This window comes from Nansenia antarctica (genome assembly GCF_963989245.1).
Source record: "Nansenia antarctica genome assembly, chromosome: 10".
Taxonomy (NCBI): domain Eukaryota; kingdom Metazoa; phylum Chordata; class Actinopteri; order Argentiniformes; family Microstomatidae; genus Nansenia; species Nansenia antarctica.
In genome coordinates this window covers 21,712,580-21,731,306 of record NC_137680.1, presented here as the reverse complement: position 1 = coordinate 21,731,306, position 18,727 = coordinate 21,712,580, and the positions used below count along the sequence as shown (strand labels likewise).

The following is an 18,727-nucleotide window of genomic DNA, read 5'->3' as shown; positions in this document are numbered from 1 at the left end:
GTCAACAAGGGGCTGAAGCCACGCCCACACTGAGGCTGCGTTCGTAAAATCGCCCTGAGAGCGCCGGAGCGCACACTGGGTCCAACGTCACAAAGGGACCGAGTCATTTGATTGGACAACAGGCACTCCGTGAGTGCTGATCAAATTTCCAGAGCAAATTTACGAACGCGCCCTTAGACGTTCCTGCTGCTGACTCGAGGCACGTGACAGCTAGGCGTGTTTACCTGCGATGCGACGCAGTGATTAGCTTGGAGTAGCCACTGTAGCTCTTATTACTGGGGTTTCTCTGTTTACACCGAGGGAGAAACATATCACAGTGAAAAGGGCAGTTAGATAACAGTGTCCGATTACTATATAATCTGACTAAACAACCACATACATCGCTGGATTACTGCACATCTTGAGAAGAGAGGAGAGAGGCATCTGTCTGGTTAGCTAGCCAGCTAGCCTGAGTCACTGACAGGTGAGGGGGTCTAGACACGTCCTGAAACATAGATGGTCGCTACTCGCTACTATCTCCATTTTTGTCAACATTGAGTTTTTTTTACATAATCTGATCCATTAGGTGTTTATTAATGCCTGTGTGGTGTTATTTTTAAAATGTTGACATTTTTGAGTTAGTAATTCCTAAAATACAAAGGTTCCATCTCACAGAACATAATGGAATGTAAAAACGTTGACGCTCAATATCTTGGTGTTTAACGACAGTGTGCTTGTTATCTAAAACCCTTAGTGTGTTAATGTGAATGTCATCCTCATTATTATACTTTCAAGGGCTGTTAGCTGATATAGCAGCAGTTAGCTTGATAGCTAGCTCTGCATCCCACGACAGAACAGGTCGTGTTGAATGAATGAATGGTCTTTATTGTCATTGCTACAGTACAGGTAACAAACAACGAAATTTAGGAGGGGTGGCTCCCCTGGTGTTAGGAAAGAAAAAAAACTTTTTAAAAAAACCTTTAAAAAAACACAAGAAGGGAAGGAGCTGGTCGTGTTGGTCTGACGAGGAAGTGCTGCTCTCCTTTCTTCAGCACAAAGTCAACTGTACATGGATCCTGTTGGCTGCATGACACAGCATTGTTCCACCTTCTCATGCACCAATGTCAATGGGAACTGTAACCAGCCTTGTCCTTGTTGTCACCTTTTAACTGTGTGGCTGCTTGCCAAACGAGGTGATTTATTAGCAGCAAGACTCTTCTGAAATGCACATCACCAGAAGATGTGATGGATAGACCATCCAAGATTCCTCTTGTAGGGCTACATGATCATGTTTAAGACATACTATGGTATGAGACACTTTGTTTGTTTTCAGTGTTGAGTATCACACTCATTTGACTTCATCACTACTATCTCAAACATTGATTCTCTGTCTTTTCACAGGGTGGTGACGCCACAGGAGCAAGTTCTGATCCCTCGGCCCACCATATGCATTCCTAAATAGTTTCAGTACCCGGCCTTCTGAGAGGCATGACGATGGAGGAGTCAGATGTAGAACGTGAGTGACCTCTGTTATTGTCCTCAGGAAAAACTGCTCTTCTCATCTTCATAGGTTCTCCCCTTCTTTGACCCTTAATCGTGACCTGTTTTCATCCAGGATTTCTCTTCTTTTTTCTTTTCTTTTCTTTTTTTTGAAATCTCAGGATGCCAGTCCACAAATGGATACCAGTCAGCTGTGTTAATATAATCATTAGCGACAGTCCTGTTCATAGTGCTGTTTAAAGACTAATCCAAACTCAGACTCAACCTTGGTCTTGCATGGAAACCTCAGTCCTACCCCCTGTATGAATGTGAGACATATACACTAACCTTGTTCTAACACTCACCCTGACATGAAAAAGTAGTAAAACGATGACCTTGTGATCGACAGTATGAGCTTGACCATGTCACCTGAAGAGTCCTAGCCTCTCACTCCCCCTCTGTGTCTACTCCTTGTTCTCCAGAGGTGACCCTGGCTCTGCTGGACGCTGCCAATGACAAGGACACGGTGGTGCAGGAGCAGGTCAGGAAGTCTATACTGACCTTGGGGAAACAGCAGCCTGACAAGGTCCTGTCCATGTGCCAGGACTACCTGGTCAAACACCCCAAGGTCAGACTATGTTCTTTTATTACTGAGAAACAACATGTAGCTAACACTAGCAATGGCTGTGGCGCAGGAGGTAGAGCCACCGTTTAATGATCGTAAGGTTGGCAGATCGGCAGTTCGAGCCCCAGCTGGCCACATGTCGAAGTGTCCTTGGGCAAGACACTGAACCCCAAAATTGCTCCCAGTGAGCGGGCCGGCGCCTTGCATGGTAGCTTGCCGCCATTGGGGTGTGAATGTGTGTGTGAATGGGTGAATGAGAGGCCGTTGTAAAGCGCTTTGGATAAAGGCGCTATATAAGTCCATTTACCATTTACAACACACTGCTACACATCCCCAATCTGATTAGCAAAATGCAGGTATTGCTTGATATGAATGCACATCATCATGATGCAAATGTGTTCACTCGTCTTGTTTGTGTGTAATGGTAGTAAACGCATGGTATTTTTAGGCGATGGTGCAAAGCACACTCACAGTGTTGACGTTCGTGGGTGTTGTTCATCGTAAATGTTTCTTGGTTTTTTACGTTGCGTAGCTAACAATAGGCTTAATCTTTTAAGCCCTGACACACTACCAAGCTATACGAGTACTAGGTACACCCAAAAGCTAACATACATGCATGTACCGTAGTCTGCTTTCAATCGTCATACACTGCAAATTGTCCCTCTCAGTTTATCTGCCCTTTCACAATGATTTATGCAGTTTGCAATAATTTGGTCACATTGAGAGTCATGTGACTGTCTCGGAACATTGCAGATGGGAAGTGCACGTGTGACCGAGAAAGTGTTCTGGCTTTTAGAGGCACTGTAATGTATGTGACCCTAAGCGTTGAAGCCATGGGTATGTGTGTCAGTGCTACGCTGTGCCCTGTATTTGGTGCCCAGCGGTAGAGATGAGAGAGGACATGTTTTTTATTTATTAGACCATATCCTACCGCCCTTGTGTAGCAAAACCTTATCATCACTTCTCTATAGAGTGTAACTGGTCATGTGACTCTCAGGCCTCAATGATATGAAGGAATATTGTGAAACATAATGTACTGTTAAGCTAGGCCTGTGTGAAACATCTTTTAGTAGAGCTACCATCAATGCATTCGCACTCGAAGCCAGTGGATTAAAGTGCAATGTATATATGTTTTCCTGCAGCTCATTGTCGGTCACAGAGTTGTCATTCTGCAGACCATCGAGCTGGTCGTGAAGAGCCAGATTAATGAGATCAGTAACCCGAAAATCAAAAGTATAATTTCTTTGGCCTCAGATGAAATGACGCGATCAAAGGTAAGATTGCTTTCCAGGATTGGGATATGCTTAGTCTTATCTGTCTGAAATACCAAGCAGGCGGCAAGTCAATGACTGCTTTCAGCCTGATGTTGCACTCTTATCCATTTCCGTTGCAGCATATTCATTTTACCTTCTCGGCTTATGTCACTTTTGAGAAAAATTATGTTTTTGCCTAAATATTATATTTTCTATACTATTTTACAAATTACAAACATTTAAAACAAAGAAAAAAAAATTGGGTTCAGTTTATTCTGTTTTTCTCAAAACTTGAAAATATGACTTAAAATATAAAATATGAATTAAAATAAAATATATATATAAAATATGACGTAAGCCATTATTTTAAGAAGGTGACAATATCACACCTTGCCTACAGTGTCTGTTTATTGTCATATATACTGTAGTAATATCAGTTTTACTCAGCTTTTATTTATGTTTTTTTTTTTTACAGGATGTTGTTGCTGATTGGCAGCAGGCAGCCAGCAATATTTTGGTTGCCGTCGGAAACAAACATATCAACGATATCATGGAGGAGATCCTCAGCAAATTCCAGCCAGGGGTCCTGCCTCATTTCTTTGTGGTCCAAACATTAGCCAGTCTCTCTGATTCCAATGGTTAGCATGAGATACAGTTGTGTCAGACTGCTTAGAAAGTGGCTTCACCGAGCTGTCTAAATGTTTTTGTTTCTCAACTTCAGTATCCAGGCAACAAATACCTTCCTTGATTTATTAAAGATTCCTGTTTGTGTAAAGTATTACCTCAGTGTGTCTACCTCCTTTTGGTCACAGTGTATGGTATGGTGCCATTCCTCAACGCCATCTTGGGCACAATGCTGCCAATGCTGGGCTTGGCAAGGCAGGACAACATGAAGTGGGTCTTCTCCTCTGGTAAGACTAAAGACACTTAGTCAGCATTACTATAACATCATGACTCTAAACCGTCACTCACAGACATGGCCTTTAACATTTTTGATCCTTTATCTCTGTCCCTTTCCTCAGCCCTCTCACACTTTAGTGAGGGTATCCTAGAGTACCTAGCTAACTTGGACAAAGCCCCCGACCCGACTGTACGAAAGGACACCTTCTCCAGCGAGATCTACGCCGCCTACGACATCCTCTTCGGTAGCTGGCTACAGAGCAGGGAGCCCAAGGTACGTACGTACGCCACATTAGAAGGGGCAGGAAACCAATTTGCACTAATCACATTTGGTGCTCAACAGGGTGCCTCTGTTGTCGGAACATCATGAAAGCACTCCTTTTCTCTGAGGCTCTGGTCATGAAGGGTGAGGACCCACGTGCACAATTAGGTCGGTCACCCGGCGCTATCAAGCTGTGGTCCCAGACAGGCGAGGAGTCGTCCCTGGAAACACGTGGCAGGTTTATCTATAGCTAAGGTTACGCAGAATTATCTTCAGCCTGTGGTAATGAACTCCCGTTTTTAGTTCACCGCAGTGCCAACTGCATTGTAATGTAATATTCCCCTCATTGTATTTTTTTGGAAGAATGTCAAAAGTAAGACTACCCCGCCCCACTTTTATAAACAGCTTTCGGGTTTTTGGGTTCAGATAATGGCCGAAGTTGATTGATTGGATTTATTTTCCAGTGCGTTGTGTGTTTTTCCTCCTCTCTGTGATGGTGCCTTTAGCTGCGGCTCACCGTGGCAGAGGCGTTGGGATCCATGAGTCACCTGATGGCCCATGACAAACTGGAGGAGCAGCTTCCCAAACTCATACCCACAATCCTCTCCCTCTACAAGAAGAATGCCGAGCATTACATCATCAGCAAGGTGGGTCCTAGAATGGCCTGGTTGTGGTGAGAGACTTCGAAAGTCTGCTGGCGTGACCAAAGACCCAAAGAGTTCAAGTCTGGAGCATTTTTATTTTCCTTGATTACTAATCTTCCTTGATTACTAATCTCTCGCTCTCTCTCTCTCTCTCTCTCTCTGTCTCTCTCTGTGTCTCTCTCTCTGTCTCTCTCTCTGTCTCTCTCTCTGTCTCTCTCTGTGTCTCTCTCTCTGTCTCTCTCTCTCTCTGTCTCTCTCCCTCTGTCTCTCTCTCTGTCTCTCTCTGTTTGTCTCTGTCTCTCTCTCTCTCTCTCTCTCTCTCTGTTTTTGTATTCCGCAGAGCCTGTGCCAAGTTCTGGAGGCTTCCGTGAACATGGGCAGCAGAGTTCTGGAGACGCAGCTCGACAGTCTGCTCTTTGTCCTGCATCAGCAGGTGTGATGACAATACAGTTGGCAGGCCCAGGCTTCCCACACTCTGACTCATTCAAGCTGTGCGGCAATGAAGCAATGGTGACATCACAGGATACATAGTGCATCATTTCCTGTTGTTGTTGTCACATGTCTGGATGAGTCACAATGATTAAAAGCATTTGACGCCAAGGTCACGGCTCAATAACAGTTGACTTAAGGCAAAACAAATTGGAAGTGTAATTCATTTGTGTGTCAATCTAGATGTGTGAAATTGCTTATGTGTTTTTTATTTATTTATTATTATTACTCTGCTTTGGGTCACTACAGGTCTGCGCACCCGTCAATTACAATAACCCGCCGACTGTGAAAAACCACAACGAGGTATTGAGATGCTTCAGCATTCTAGGTTGGTCTTTTTGTTCTTCAATCAATCAATCACACACTGAGGAGATGTCTGTCTGTCTGTCTGTGTGCCTTGCTTTGTGCTTAGGCTTATTGGACGGTGAGATCTGTGCTCTGTCTAGGCTGGATCATATAGTCAGTTGACCAGTGCTGTTATGTTGTAATCCAGTGGTCATGTGCTGAGAAGAGAGAGGGATTGAGTTACCGTAAACAGCAGTCCCCCTAATACCCAGAGACTGCCATTGAAAGTAGAGAAATGCGTAGTTATTCTGTATAATCTTAGATATCGAAAGGGGCTTTAAATGCTTTGACTTTGTAACATAGCGTGATATTATAGTGGACAATATGATATTAGATTTTCAAATGTTGGACAGCATTCTGTGCTTGCACCTTTTGATCACAGAACCCATATAGCATATAGATTGATGTGGATAACTGCCTAAAAGCAGGAATATAAGAGTATCTAGTCATGCTTTTACCAACATAATTATTGTACGAAACGGCGTACGATGTTCAGAAGACCTCCAAACATGCTTCTTTCTGACCAGCGGGATGCTTGTGTTATTCCAGCAGTGGGGGGCATAAGTGGAGCCACATGAGCGTGTTCTCCTGTAACAAGATAATCCATTATTAGATAGTGTGACTTCACTCAGGGGGAAATGTGTTAAACAGCTGTGTGTGTGTGTGTGTGCTTCCTTCCTCTCTTCCTTCCTTCCTTTCTTCCTCTCCTCTCCTCCTCTCCTCTCCTCACAGCCAACACCTTCCCAGACCGGCTGGTGGTGTTTGTGCTTCAGAAACTGGAGAACAGTAACGAGAGGAACCGCGTGGGCTCGCTGGCGGTGCTCAGACACCTCATCAACTCCTCCAGTAAGACGCCGCGCCACAACGGAAGTAGAACTGAAAACTGAAAAATGTGTCCGGGGGGGGGGGGGGGACACACACACACAACTAATCCATAATCACTTTTTCATGTACACATAATACAGAAGACTGGATGCCGTTAAAACAACAACACCAGCGCTTAAAGGAGTTCACACCGTAACAACTCTCACCCACCCAGCCCTGTGTACCTGTGTTTACTTACAAAGTGACTTGTTCTTCTCCTGACCTTTATGTGTATGATTGGCGAGCACCTGTAAAAGTGCTTTGATGTACTGTAGTTACAGTACCAGTTAAAAGTTTGGACATACCTTCTCATTCAATGGTTTTATTTTAATTTTTAAAAATATTTTCTACATTGTAGATTAATACTGAAGACATCAAAACTATGAAAGAACACATATGGAATCAGGCTTCTGAAGAATATGTTTTATATTTTGGATTCTTCAAAGTAGCTACCTTTAGATGACAGCTTTGCACACTCTTGGCATTCTCTTGGCAGTGTGTGTGTGTGTGTGTGTGTGTGTGGGTGTGTGGGTGGGTGGGTGTGTGGGTGGGTGGGTGGGTGTGTGGGTGTGTGGGTGGGTGGGTGGGTGGGTGGGTGGGTGGGTGGGTGCCTCCCTCCCTGGAAAAAGAAACTGTGAACACCGCCCAGCATTCTCTTCTCTAGAATACGTGGGAGAAAACCACAAAAAAAGCAAAAGGTGGCTACTTTGAAGAATCTAAAATATAAATCATATTCTGTTTTGTTTAACACCTTTTTGTTTACTAAATAATTCCATATGTATTCTTTCATAGTTTTGATGTCTTCAGTATTAATCTACAATGTAGAAAATAATATATAAATAAAGAAAAAACATTGAATGAGAAGGTGTGTCCAAACTTTTGACTGCTACTGTACAAAATGGCCTGAGGACATCTAGTACCCGTGACATCCTCTCTGTCTGTAACCTAGCAACCATCATGGAGACCAAGAAGCTTCTCATCCTGTCCAGTCTCAGGCAGCCTCTGGCGGACCACAGCAACAAGGTAACATCCTGACCACACCCACATACCCCCAACACTCCTTAATATGACCACACCCACATACCCCCCAACACTCCTTAATATGACCACACCCACATACCCCCCAACACTCCTTAATATGACCACACCCACATACCCCCAACACTCCTTAATATGACCACACCCACATACCCCCAACACTCCTTAATATGACCACACCCACATACCCCTTAATATGACCACACCCACATACCCCCCAACACTCCTTAATAAGACCACACCCACATACCCCTTAATATGACCACACCCACATACCCCCCAACACTCCTTAATATGACCACACCCACATACCCCTTAATATGACCACCCCCACATACCTCAACACTCCTTAACAGGACCACCCCCACCTACCCCCCAACACTCCTTAACAGGACCACACCCACATACCCCCCAACACTCCTTAACAGGACCACCCCCACATACCCCTCAACACCCACATATCCGTCAGAGTTTAGTGTCTGTAAAGTCCTCTGGGACATCAGGTGGTACAGTACGTGTGTGGTACAACACACGGGGCGGCGGGTAGCCTGGAGCTTAGAGAGACCGGCTAGCAATCGGGAAGGTCGCCGGTTCGACCCCCGCCTCAGGAGCGAGCCGGATGTGAGCTGGTGAACTGGGAGGGTTGCTGGCATCGTATCTAAGGTGCCTACCGACCACTGGCGTGGTGCTCTTGAGCAAGGCACTTAACCCCTAATCGCTCGGGGGCCGCTGACTATGGCTGTGACTCTGTGCCTAGAGCCAAACAATCCATGTCGTTGTACTCTGTACAATGACAAAAAGGTTGTAATCTCATCTAATGTGATGTGTGACCCCTGACCCCTGGCTGCTGTCTCCCTCCGGCAGGTGAAGAAGAGGGTGATCCAGGTGATCAGTGCCATGGCTCACCATGGTTACCTGGAGGTGGAGGGAGGAGACCTCCTGGTGAAGTTCATCATCCAGCACTGTGCTCTGTCTGACACCCACTACGTAGGTCCATGTCTGTCTGACACCCACTACGGAGGTCTATGCTCTGTCTGACACCCTCTACGTAGGTCCATGCGCGGACCTATGCGTGTGCACGCGTGTGTGTGTGTGTGTGTGGGTGTGTAGTGTAGTCTAGTCTGTGTCTGTGTCTGTGTGTGTGTGTTTGTGTGCCTGTGTGTGACTGTGTGTGTGTGTGTGTGTGTGTCTGTGTGTCTGTGTGTGTGTGTGTCTGTGTGTGTGTGTGTGTCTCTCTAAAGGCAGCATGTGTGTTGCAGTGTGCGTGTCTCTAAAGGCAGCATGTGTGTGTTGCAGTGTGCGTGTGTCTCTCTAAAGGCAGCATGAGTGTGTTGCAGCGTGTGTGTCTCTCTAAAGGCAGCATGTGTGTGTTGCAGTGTGCGTGTGTCTCTCTAAAGGCAGCATGTGTGTGTTGCAGTGTGTGTGTGTCTCTAAAGGCATCATGTGTGTTGCAGTGTGCGTGTGTCTCTAAAGGCAGCATGTGTGTGTTGCAGCGTGCGTGTGTCTCTAAAGGCAGCATGTGTGTGTTGCAGCGTGCGTGTGTCTCTCTAAAGGCAGCATGTGTGTGTTGCAGCGTGCGTGTGTCTCTCTAAAGGCAGCATGTGTGTGTTGCAGTGTGCGTGTGTTTCTCTAAAGGCAGCATGTGTGTGTCTGTGTGTGTGTGTGTCTCTCTAAAGGCAGCATGTGTGTGTTGCAGCGTGCGTGTGTCTCTAAAGGCAGCATGTGTGTGTTGCAGTGTGCGTGTGTCTCTAAAGGCAGCATGTGTGTGCTGCAGTGTGCGTGTGTCTCTAAAGGCAGCATGTGTGTGTGTGTCTCTCTAAAGGCAGCATGTGTGTGCTGCAGTGTGCGTGTGTCTCTAAAGGCAGCATGTGTGTGTGTGTCTCTCTAAAGGCAGCATGTGTGTGCTGCAGTGTGCGTGTGTCTCTAAAGGCAGCATGTGTGTGTGTGTCTCTCTAAAGGCAGCATGCGTGTGTTGCAGTGTGCGTGTCTCTCTAAAGGCAGCATGTGTGTGTGTGTCTCTCTAAAGGCAGCATGTGTGTGTTGCAGTGTGCGTGTCTCTCTAAAGGCAGCATGTGTGTGCTGCAGCGTGCGTGTGTCTCTAAAGGCAGCATGTGTGTGTTGCAGCGTGCGTGTGTCTCTAAAGGCAGCATGTGTGTGCTGCAGTGTGCGTGTGTCTCTCTAAAGGCAGCATGTGTGTGTTGCAGTGTGCGTGTGTCTCTCTAAAGGCAGCATGTGTGTGTTGCAGTGTGCGTGTGTCTCTAAAGGCAGCATGTGTGTGTTGCAGTGTGCGTGTGTCTCTCTAAAGGCAGCATGTGTGTGTTGCAGCGTGACAAGCGGCCCGCCGACCCAGAGGAGGTGACCAACGAGGCCCTGCGGAGCATGTGTGACAACACCCTGCATCTCTTCACCACCACCGTGGGCCGCCTGGCTGACGTAGGTCTTGGGAGCTCCCCTCATTCTTTCTGTCTTTCTCTCTTTCTCTCTCACTCACCCCCTCCTCTTTCTCCTCTTTCCTCATCTTACTTTCTCTTTTTTTCCATGGACATTCTCTCTGTGGGCAATAACTGTGACTCTGTGTGTCCCTGCTCTTTTTTTAACGTATTTGATGAGTATGTTTCTGCCCAACGTTTATTTTACAGGTCGTGGAAAAAGTTTCAGTTAGAGGGGGCTTTTTTTTTTTATAAGGGGAATAAAAGTAGCACATTCTGTATCTCGAAGAGATGTAGAAATGACATTAAATGTTTTTGTTCCCGCCGTAAAAAAATTCTAAAATGAAAACGGCTTCAGAACATCTCAGTTCCAGCAGAACACTTACGGATATTAACATTTATGAGAAAACGCTGAGGGTGGCATCCCATATTGCAGTTTGCGTAAAAAACGAGAGTCAAGAAGAAAGCCGTAACTATCATCAGATGTGCATTAAAGTTCGCATCCTTCTCATCCAAAAAGCTTTTTATGGAAACAACTCTGTTTTCCCTCCGCCGAAGGTAGATCCTCATAAACACCCAGACACAGTATCTTAGGATCACGTCCAAAGACAGCATCACCATCCCTTTTTCTTTTCTTTTTTTTTAGTACACACTCAGCTTTACTTATTTTTTCCACGTAAGTTTCCACGTAAGTTACCAACACTAGGAGATGACACGTGTGTTTCATTATCTGTTGTTGGGAGACAACAATGATTCTCGATATTCCCCCCCCAAAATAATATATATACCGTTATCGAGTCCAACATCAACGCCTACTACAGTGTTATTTTCTACTATTTGGACGCCCCAGTAATTGTGATAGACGTGTCTGGATGTTTTCGATTGATGACTTTGACGTCCCCCCCGTCCCCCCGTCCCCCGTCTTGCCTTCCGCAGGTTCTTTGGCCGATGCTGCTGTACTACCTGACCCCGGGTCAGTACTCCAACGCCACAACGCCCGTGTGCAAGAGCCTGATCCTGCTGGGCAGCAAGAAGAGAGCCGCCCAGGAGCCCAACTTCACCATCGACTTTAACGAGCAAGGTGCCCCTGTGATGATGTCATGACGAGAGAGGGGGGGATCTGACTAATGTGTCGGGGGGGGGGGGGGGCTTTTCCACATAGGCTGAGCCGGCGCCCCCTGTTTTCAGCGCGGTGCTTTAATGTAAACAAGATGGTCGCAAGGCAGCCCGGCTCGTCAGCGTCAGTTGGGACAGGAATTGTTATTTTCCGTTCAAAGTCCAATTTTACACGCAGACATTTTGTTCTCATTAAAGGCCGGTCGCTGAGAGCCAGACGCGTCTGGCTTTGATTAGCTGAATGAAAAAAATGCATATTTATCACCAAAATAAAGCGCCTGGGTCTCGAACTGTAAGGTAATTGTTTCTGTTGAAGAGACAATGATTAAAGTCAGCTCCTTGCGGGAACAATACGAGGGCCAGCGTTGTTAATCACCGAGTCATTCATTATGCTGCTTAGTCTGCTTTACCCTTGTCTGCTCTCTCTCTCTCTCTTTCTCTCTCTCTCTCTCTCTCTCTCTCTCTCTCTCTCTCTCTCTCTCTCTCTCTCTCTCTCTCTTCTCTTCCAGTTAATCTACCCTCCCCGTATGTACTTATGATCAGGCTACTGGTAAGTACAGTCTATGGAACAGATATGACCATTATGAAGTCTCCAATAAACGCTTAAGAACAAAAATAATGTTTTCTTTTCTCACCTGCGTATCTGTATGTATCTCTCGTTAGGTCAACGGCGCGTTCCCGTTTCGGAATCGCGGTCACGGCGCTCCGTCCCTCTCTCTGCTGAATGTCCTGAGCCCAAACATCCACCCTAACACGGAGACGGTCTGGGAGACGGAGATCCCGCCCCTCCTGACCTACCTGGAAGGTAAACGCCTTGAACTCTCTATGCGAACTCAACGGCCCCTTGTCTCTCCAAAACAGAAATAATACAGACAGTTTATCGCTGTGGTATTGACAACCCTTGAACCCAAATTGAATGTCAATAGTTTTAAAAGAATCGATTGTGTACTGAGGATGCGTTTGAAATAAACCAAACTGCAAGGATCACTTCCATCCACCACAACAGCTCCAGTTATGGGATGTTCTAAGTGCTTCCAATTTCAGAGGCAATGTCAGGCTATGTTTTTGCGAGAGAGCTTTTTTAGCTTTGGGCTATTTCGTCTTTCCCTCGTAAAAATACATAGTTCGAGTTTTAAGTAGAGCATAGGGTATTAAAACTGATCTTAAATCATTTTAGCTCTTTGGTTAGGTTGGATCACGCACAAATTCTGCAGCTCAACGGGTTCTTTTCCTTGGGAAGTGCGGCACGTTCCGAGTATACTCCCCTCAGAAATCTCTCTCATTTAAATTATTTTTCCTCCTTTTTTTTCTTCTTTTTTTTTCTCTTTACAGAGTCGACTCCAGAAACACTAGACAAGAAGAAATGGGAAGAGAGTCTACTAAAGGTTTGGTGTTTACTACTGTATGCAAAATCCCCCCCCCCACACTTTAGCGTTGTCTGAATATTTGACAATGCTCCGTCTTCCAGTGGAAGGCAGCTCAACTGCCAAGTGTTTGTTATTGTTCCAGTCCAGGGATTTGATATACTGACATAAGTGGTCACATGGCCTGCTGCTGCTGTGTTTTTGGACACAGCTCCTATCCAGAACCCTTGTGGCCATAGCTGATGACAAGTGGAGCTGCCAGCTGGCCACCGAGGCGACGCGCTACCTCCCCACCTACAACCACTCCCTGGAGGAGAAGGTTAGCGAGCGCAACAACACCCTCCTACGAACCTCCTGCTGTAGCTTGGAGACGTATCGTATTTCCTAATTCTCTTCAGTTCCCCTTACCCAGTGCCTCTCTAATACGCCTTAATATGGAGGACAAAAGATATTTTTCATATCCTCTCTAAAACTCCTTATTCCAAGGTTTAATTTGACCTCCCGAAACGGCCAACGCACGCTTCCACTAGGCACCAAACGCAATCTTGATATTCCAAACGTCCAAGATTTATAATGAATAATAATCATTTTCTTACGGTTGACTTTTTCGACAGAGTTTCCTGTACAAGTGTGTGGGGGTGACTCTGCAGCAGTGCTACAACAAGGAGGTGGTCAAAAGGCAGCTACAGGAGATCCTGATCAACTCACGCCACAACGACGCCATCGAGAGAGCGGTAAAAACCATCCCGTCGTCGTCCCTTTCCTGTTTGTGTCACGCTTACAATCCCTCCGAAAACCTTTCGCTGTTCTACCCCCTAACCCAGTCATCAGGAGAGCATTGTGCATACCTCAGAGGTTCAACAGACTTTTAAAAAGTTACCACAGAGTTAAAAGTCAGTTTTGTTTGTAGTGTTGTTTTTCAACGTGACAACTCTATGTAATCTGCTGCATTCGCGCCCACCCTCAGAGAACAGTGTGTCTTTGTGCAGCGTGTAGCTCAAACTAGCTAAATTGCCCACAGTAAGACAGTCTTGTGACAAGTACTGTATGCTTAAGCCTTTTGCTTATTTTCAAAGGGAGGTCACGTCTGCCTCCTAAGCTGTAATTTGTGTCTGGGGTTAAGGTTTTCCCTCATTTCCGCTGTATTAGAACCAGATGATTAGGATTTTTGGTTTTTAACAATCTTTAATAGCAGAGTGGGTGCTCAGATGCTAATGATGGTAATGATAATATAGATGCTCTGTTTGGTAATTTGAGGCTTAAACATCCATTAAACTCCACTAATAGGGTGTGTTTGGGTAATTGGTTTCCCAGGGAGTCGCCATGGGGATCGGGCTGTGCGCCAGCAGTCATCTGGATGCTACCCTCGCTAAACTGGACGATTTTGGGAAATCCGATGCCTTCAAGAAAGCCTCAGGAATATTTGGGCTCCTCAAAGTATATTATTCATGGTTTTTATTGAGGAAAAAAACTTTTGCCATGTCATTTCTTTCAACAAACTATATTGTAAATCAGCCCCATTGGTCTTTTGGACAGATTCAAAAGTTATGATGGAATTAATTGATATTAATTTATGTAATGTGAAGTAATACTAGATATTTAAAAGGTTTCTCTTCAACTGTCCCAATTCAGAGAAAGATCAGCCGTAGTCACGTCCCTCCCCTCGTCCCCCTCCCCTCGTCCCCCTCCCCTCGTCCCCTCCCTGTCTCTCAGGACAAGAACGACGTGGACATCGAGAAGATGAAGAGCACATTGATCCTGTGCTACGGCTACGTAGCACTGCACGCTCCCGAGGAGCAGATCCTGTCCAGGATCGACTCTGACGTCCTCCGTAGCATCAGCAGACACTTCAACACCAAGGTACTTCTCTGGAAAGCACCTACGCCATCACACAACCTGCCAGGGAGGGATGGAGGGAGAGAGAGAGAGAGGGAGGGAGGGAGAGAGTGAGCCGTTAGAAAGGCCAACATCTCTCATAAAGAGGTGCGGCCAGTCCATAAACCGCGGCTGGCATCTGTAAACATCCAGACTGCACTCCGTTTATACCCCCGTTTAGTCGAAAAGAAAAATAATCATAGTGCGACACTCCACCGCCGACCACCGCGTAACTATGTGCTTCACCAATCACAGTTGTAATGTTTTCCTTTTTCCACGAACGGCAGGGCTAGCATCGCCGAGATGACTGTGGTTTAACATTATGCCTGAAAATTAAAAAAAACAAAAAAAACATTCGGTTACCGCCCCCCCCCTGTTGGCCCTGCAAGCGTGCTTGGGTTGGCATTCCTTTGAGTGACCTCACAGAGCAGAAACGTGATTAAGACTGCCCCTCCGCGGTTCAAAGCGGGCCGCCGGTCAGACGGTTCGGTGCTGGTCGCGACAGCCGCCTCGGAGAAGGAGACTGGGGAGTGAACGGAGCCCAGCTCGCTAAGCTCAGATATCACATTCACTTAGCTAATGAGTTTCCTGTCGCACGTGTATATGTCCTACTAAAACCATCACTAACCCATTCCCCCATCAAGCCAAAACACATATCTGCCGTGTCGGAAAAGGAATGTTTGAACAGACCGCCGCGGTCCGACAGTTGAAAGAGAGTTCATCCCCATCAGCTTTTTTTGGGGGTGTAGAAGAAGAAATTGCGGTGTCAGGGCTCCCCTCTCCAAGGTTACAGATGAACCTGGTTTATGTCCCCCCCTGATTTCTTAACCACCATATGCTTAGCATTACACTGACTGAAAACTAGCCGCCATAGTTTTCTTTGTGAAATGAGTCCGTTAAATTGCACCCTCTGTCGCTGCCAATGCATGACCTCCAGATTTCCACTTTTGAATTGGAGCGTGGTATTTTTATGTCCAAAGTAAAAGGGGTGGGTGGTTGGACAAACACTACACACACACACACACACACACACACACTAGGTGTTTAGTATAGGGAGCTGAGTCTTTTTGGAGGCAGTTCCACAGGGCTCATTTCACTGCGCTAGGGAGTACTGTAACATTTTGCTAACCTTAAACTGCTCTGCAACGGGGATGTAGACGTTGAGTTCATCTGTATCCGAATGATATGCATTTGTCACTCTCCCATACCGTTGTTACAGACCTCTGAGTATCTAAGGGTAGTTGTTAGTCAGTCATACATGCAGTCAAAAACAAGGCCTATTTCCCTAATGAGTGATTCTTTTGTGGGGAAGAAGGATCTACCTTTTTTTGTGTGGAAACAAAAACACTTGTGGATTAAACTCCCTGTTACTTTTATGTTGTGCAGGTTCTGGGAATAAAAGTAGAGACTAAGGTACCGTGATGAGGAACCCGAACGAGGACCGCCTCTCTCTCTCTCTCTCTCTCTCTCTCTCTCTCTCTCTCTCTCTCTCTCTCTCTCTCTCTCTCTCTCTCTCTCTCTCTCTCTCTCTCTCTCTTCTCTCAATGCTCTAACTTCAAAACCTTATCTCTTCTTACAAGCTTTCTCTTAACATCCGGGTAGAACGCTACCTCAGCATTCTGAACTTCTTTTAAAAATGACTTTTAGAGTGTCTTCTTCACTCGATTTGTTTGGCTCACCGTTTTTCAGAAGTTCCGAATGTTGAACTTGTTCTTGAACCGAAGGAAGCTCTTACTAACCCAATCTAACCCTAAACTTACCCGATTTTTCCTACTACCTTCCTTCCTCTCGCAGGTTGTTCACTTCACTTTTCTGGTTTTGTTCAAATCGCAACATTTGGATTTCAGATCAGTAAGCATGTAGGCATGGGTGCTCAACCTCTTCTTTTTTTAGTCATCGAATCAATCGCCTGTATCTATAAATAGATTCTGCATCACTGCAAACGGTGTGAAACAACTGAAACTGAATGGATTGCGCTTTACCAACCAATACACTACTGTTTCTGATGCCGATGTGTTGAAACCATTAAGTTGCATACGATGTAGATGCTCTAATATAGTTATTTTTTCCTGTCGTTGAATTCTTCTCCTCTGTGGATATTGAATTCACGGCATTATGGAATATTAAGAGAATGGTGGGTCAGGTGACTGCCCCGTTGTGATTGTGCTCGTGGGTTGCGGTGGTTCTTGAGGAGTAATGTTTTGGATTTGATCAATTGCTTACACTGTTCCAGTAGTCGTCCTCTATTATGATCTAACGGTTCCTCAGTGGCTGTGGCTGTGGCTGTGACTTCATCTGGCCCGCGATGAATACGTTGCACAGGCAGCGAGCGCCATCAGCCAACGGGACCCAGCTCAAATACTCTTGACTGCCATTTACCACGACCGCAGTCTGAGACTGTGTGTATATGTGTTTATGTTTGTCTGTCTCTCTGTCTGCTTGGGTCATGTGTCTGTCTGTGTCCCTCTGTCTGCGTATGTGCGTGTGTGTGTGTGTGTGTGTGTGTGTGTGTGTGTCTGTGTGTACGCCGTGTCATCCATCAGGACCTGACCATGAAGCTGAGCCTGATCCAGAGCGTGGGCCTGATAGCGAAGGCCATCAGCACGTGCGTGCGCAGACAAGGCTACCTGTTCACCCGCAAGCAGGAGCTGATGGGAGTCATGATGGTCAGTTACCTCCACTGCGTTCTAGAACGAACTAAATCAAGTTTCAAGTTGTATTGTTACATCACATTACACAAGTGTAAAGGCCAATGCACACGGCGTGCGATTTTGCCGCACCGAGAAATTCTATTCCATTGTTTTGAATGAGACAATGCACACGGCGTGCGATGCGATATTGTCGCACGACAACATTCGATTCTTAATTCACACCACCGAAGTCAACAACACGGCCCATCTCATATGGGATTACAAGACACCTATATTACATAATAATAACAATCGAGCATGTAGGCACAATATCTATCTTGTAGAAATTGTGGAAGCAAGGCAAGCAATATTGGTAGAGCCTATAGTAATCAGCCTGCCTGCTCCGACTTCGGTGGTGTGAATTGAGAATCGAATGTTGTCGTGCGACAAAATCGCACGCCGTGTGCATTGGCTTTAAGTGAGTAAAATTCTTAGGCTTCGGTTCCTGACATTGCAGCACAAGACAGTGAGACAAGATTAGTAAACATATATAAAGTGACAATAGACCTATCACTAAGCCACGCCCCAAAATAGAAATTGTCCAATCATATCACAGCAAAAGTCACTACAGGCAGAAAACTCGGACAAACAACTAGCTAATATCTGATGGTGAAAAGCTTCTAGACTAAATATTGTTGTCGTCTTTAAAAAAAATAAAAATATTACTATTACTTGCTGTGGTAAATCAGAAATCAGAAATTAACCAACTCCCGCCATTGTAAGTCATTGAATGTCATTCAGTCACGGTCGGTCAGTCAGTCACTGTCAGTGAAGCGTTGTTTGTTTGTCTGGGTTTTCAAAGAGGCTTAGCGATAGGTCCATAGTACAAGACATAAAAGAGACAATGGACAAGTTGTGGGAGGCAAATAAGACAAGTACGACAGGATACAATTAACAGTACAAAAAGTAAAATAAAGTAGAAATGTCATGAGTATTGCACTTGGTGGCAGTGGGTGTAAGAGGTAGTGTTGAGTAAAGTGACTGTGTGCTTAAGGTTAGGTAGTCTGTACACATGGAGTGTTTGGGGATAATAGTTAATTGTCTACAGTAGGCTTGTTTATGAGCCTGATCGCCTGGGGGAGGAAGTAGCTGTGGGTTAAGGCCAATGAATTCGATTCCATTGTTTTGAATGAGACAATGCACACGGCGTGCGATGCGATATTGTCGCACGACAACATTCAATTCTCAATTCACACCCACACACTTTGGTGGTGTGAATTGAGAATCGAATGTTGTTGTGCGACAAAATCGCACGCCGTGTGCATTGGTCTTTAGCCTCTGGAGTTTTGGCCCTCAATGTCTGAATGCTTGTTCTGCTAGCATTAGACAATGGGGATGTCTAATGACTGAATGATTTAAACTGAGCAACTGTGAA

General features: G+C 45.6%; 1 protein-coding gene across 1 annotated transcript in view; it reads left to right on the top strand.

Moving 5' to 3' along the window:
• The first annotated feature begins 411 nt into the window (after positions 1–411).
• Positions 412–18,727, top strand: part of mroh1 (maestro heat-like repeat family member 1) — a 33,946-nt gene continuing 15,630 nt past the window's right edge. The window contains exons 1-24 of the mRNA XM_080540366.1: positions 412–463; positions 1,381–1,495; positions 1,941–2,086; positions 3,226–3,357; positions 3,812–3,974; positions 4,149–4,247; positions 4,359–4,510; positions 5,005–5,145; positions 5,483–5,575; positions 5,881–5,959; positions 6,709–6,822; positions 7,790–7,863; positions 8,743–8,865; positions 10,204–10,311; positions 11,244–11,388; positions 11,933–11,973; positions 12,087–12,228; positions 12,756–12,808; positions 12,999–13,106; positions 13,402–13,521; positions 14,102–14,224; positions 14,501–14,647; positions 16,049–16,075; positions 17,206–17,328. Coding sequence (XP_080396492.1) covers positions 1,468–1,495; positions 1,941–2,086; positions 3,226–3,357; positions 3,812–3,974; positions 4,149–4,247; positions 4,359–4,510; positions 5,005–5,145; positions 5,483–5,575; positions 5,881–5,959; positions 6,709–6,822; positions 7,790–7,863; positions 8,743–8,865; positions 10,204–10,311; positions 11,244–11,388; positions 11,933–11,973; positions 12,087–12,228; positions 12,756–12,808; positions 12,999–13,106; positions 13,402–13,521; positions 14,102–14,224; positions 14,501–14,647; positions 16,049–16,075; positions 17,206–17,328 — 2,481 coding nt within the window. The 5' untranslated portion in view covers positions 412–463; positions 1,381–1,467. The remainder of the gene's footprint in view (positions 464–1,380; positions 1,496–1,940; positions 2,087–3,225; positions 3,358–3,811; positions 3,975–4,148; positions 4,248–4,358; positions 4,511–5,004; positions 5,146–5,482; positions 5,576–5,880; positions 5,960–6,708; positions 6,823–7,789; positions 7,864–8,742; positions 8,866–10,203; positions 10,312–11,243; positions 11,389–11,932; positions 11,974–12,086; positions 12,229–12,755; positions 12,809–12,998; positions 13,107–13,401; positions 13,522–14,101; positions 14,225–14,500; positions 14,648–16,048; positions 16,076–17,205; positions 17,329–18,727) is intronic.